The 2,320-nt window shown below is 61.7% G+C and overlaps 1 protein-coding gene across 1 annotated transcript in view; it reads left to right on the forward strand.

Annotated features, from left to right (window-relative positions):
* The window catches only part of LRP1 (low density lipoprotein receptor-related protein 1), an 82,151-nt gene that overhangs the window by 68,730 nt on the left and 11,101 nt on the right, over positions 1-2,320 (forward strand). The window contains 5 exon segments of the mRNA XM_010839371.1: positions 2-121; positions 486-608; positions 762-887; positions 1,374-1,490; positions 2,187-2,293. Coding sequence (XP_010837673.1) covers positions 2-121; positions 486-608; positions 762-887; positions 1,374-1,490; positions 2,187-2,293 — 593 coding nt within the window.

Here is a 2,320-nt window from a genome sequence, read left to right on the forward strand (position 1 = left end):
GACATCCACGTCTGCTTGCCCAGTCAGTTCAAGTGCACCAACACCAACCGCTGTATCCCCGGCATCTTCCGCTGCAACGGACAGGACAACTGCGGAGATGGCGAGGACGAGAGGGACTGCCGTGAGTGCCCCGGGCGCCGGCAGGGGCGGGGGTGTTGGAGAACCCGCATGGAAACACGGCTCACCTTGAAGTCCAGCCCCCGCTGCTTCTAGGGACCCTGCCGTTCTCAGGTTATGCTATTAGATGAGCAACATGAATTATATGGGGTGTGACTCGGTTTGCTCATAAAATCATTGTGCACATCATAGAGATGTGCAGATCCCGAAGACAAAATCACCAAGATTAGAAATAAACTGTCTGTTCCTGCAAGAAATTGCTGGCAGGACCAGGACAAGGCCAGGGCTTGGGGGAGAGAGAAGCTGTGGAAGAGAACTGTGGGGAGAGGCAAAGCGGGCCAGCCCTCACTCTCTCCCCAACCCCACAGCCGAGGTGACCTGTGCCCCCAACCAGTTCCAGTGTTCCATCACCAAGCGATGCATCCCCCGGGTCTGGGTGTGCGACCGGGACAATGACTGTGTAGACGGCAGTGACGAGCCCGCCAACTGCAGTGAGTCTCCCGGAGCCCACCCTCCCTCCAAAGGGCCTGCAGCTCCCGCCACCCGGGCATGTGACCCCCTCAGCAGCCACTCCCACCCAGACCTCACCTCACAGCACCTTCCTGAAAGGAGCCTTCCTCCTCACCCCGGCCACCCCCTTGCAGCCCAGATGACCTGCGGGGTGGACGAGTTCCGCTGCAAGGACTCAGGCCGCTGTATCCCGGCGCGCTGGAAGTGTGACGGAGAGGACGACTGCGGGGACGGCTCGGACGAGCCCAAAGAGGAGTGTGGTGAGCTTCCCCGAGCCTGCTCGGGAGAGGCGCCTGCTGGGGAGGGCAGGGGCTGCCCGCTGCCTGAGCCCCCTCACAGCCTGTGCCCACCATCTCCTAACTCCCCACCCCCACTGGCATTGGACATGAGCTTGGGCAAACCTGGGAGATGGTAAAGGACAGGGAAGCCTGGCGTGCTGCAGTCAATGGGGTCGCAGAGTCAGACATGACTTGGTGACTGAACAACTCCCACTGGCACCTCATCGGCACACATCTGCCCACCATCTGGGATCTGTGGATCCCGTCCCTGAAGCAGCTCCCCCAACTCATGTCCCCTCTGCCCCAGAAGCTCCCATTCCCCCGACATCTCAGAACACGGCCTAAGCTGCCACTACTGACCTATGTCAGGCTGGAACGTCCACTGGCCATCCTGACTGCACCTCTCGAGACCCTGAGGTCTGCCCCCTACCCTGTCCCTGACTGCCTCCTCAATCTTGCCTCTTCTAGACGAGCGCACCTGTGAGCCCTACCAGTTCCGCTGCAAGAACAACCGCTGCGTGCCAGGCCGCTGGCAGTGCGATTACGACAACGACTGTGGGGACAACTCTGATGAGGAGAGCTGCAGTATGTCCCCGCCCCATCCCCGCCCCCCAGCCCACAGGTGCCCTTCCCCGGGAGACCTCCGGCACCTCCCTGCTCAGCACCTTCCCCCACCCGTCGCCACCAGGCTGCACTAGGGCAGGTGGCCGCCTCCCGGGGCTGAGGGTCAGGCCCCCTCCTGCCTCACTCGCGCCCCCACTTCATGTTGTGTACTTGAGTTTGTGCCATTTCACCTCATCTCATGTTTCTCTCCATTTTCACACTGTCCTCCCGGGGTTGCAGAGGTAGGTGTTTCTGATGTGCCCGTGCCCTGCCACATCCCTGCCACTGCCCCAGAGCCCACCTGTCCCCGTGCTGTGCCAGCCCGTCATCCTTTACTGGCCTCTCCCTGAACCCTGGTGCTTGTCTTAGTGGTCTTTCCCTCTCCACCCCTCCCCACACACAGTCTGTCCTGAGGGCAGGGCCAGGGACCCCATGCCCTCTGTCGTGTATCTGTCCCAGAGGGCTAAGTGTGAGTGTGCTCTGGGCCCGGCTGGTCCCAGGAGGGCAGCCAGTTGGCTTGCCCGGGATGGGTTGAGCATCTTTGTCATCATGCCAGTCCACTATGACCTTCAGGGGTGCAGGGACAAGTGACAGTGCTCTGCAAGGGCTGGAGATGCTCTCGAGGCTGAGTCCCTATGCCCACCCTCCTGGGGCCTGTCTCTTCCTGTCCCTCCCCAGCCCCCCGGCCCTGCTCTGAGAGTGAGTTCTCTTGTGCCAATGGCCGCTGCATCGCTGGGCGCTGGAAATGCGATGGGGATCATGACTGTGCAGATGGCTCAGACGAGGTGGGCAGGGAGACCAGATGGAGGGAG

Source organism: Bison bison, unplaced genomic scaffold (genome assembly GCF_000754665.1).
Source record: "Bison bison bison isolate TAMUID 2011002044 unplaced genomic scaffold, Bison_UMD1.0 scf7180017864115, whole genome shotgun sequence".
Taxonomy (NCBI): domain Eukaryota; kingdom Metazoa; phylum Chordata; class Mammalia; order Artiodactyla; family Bovidae; genus Bison; species Bison bison.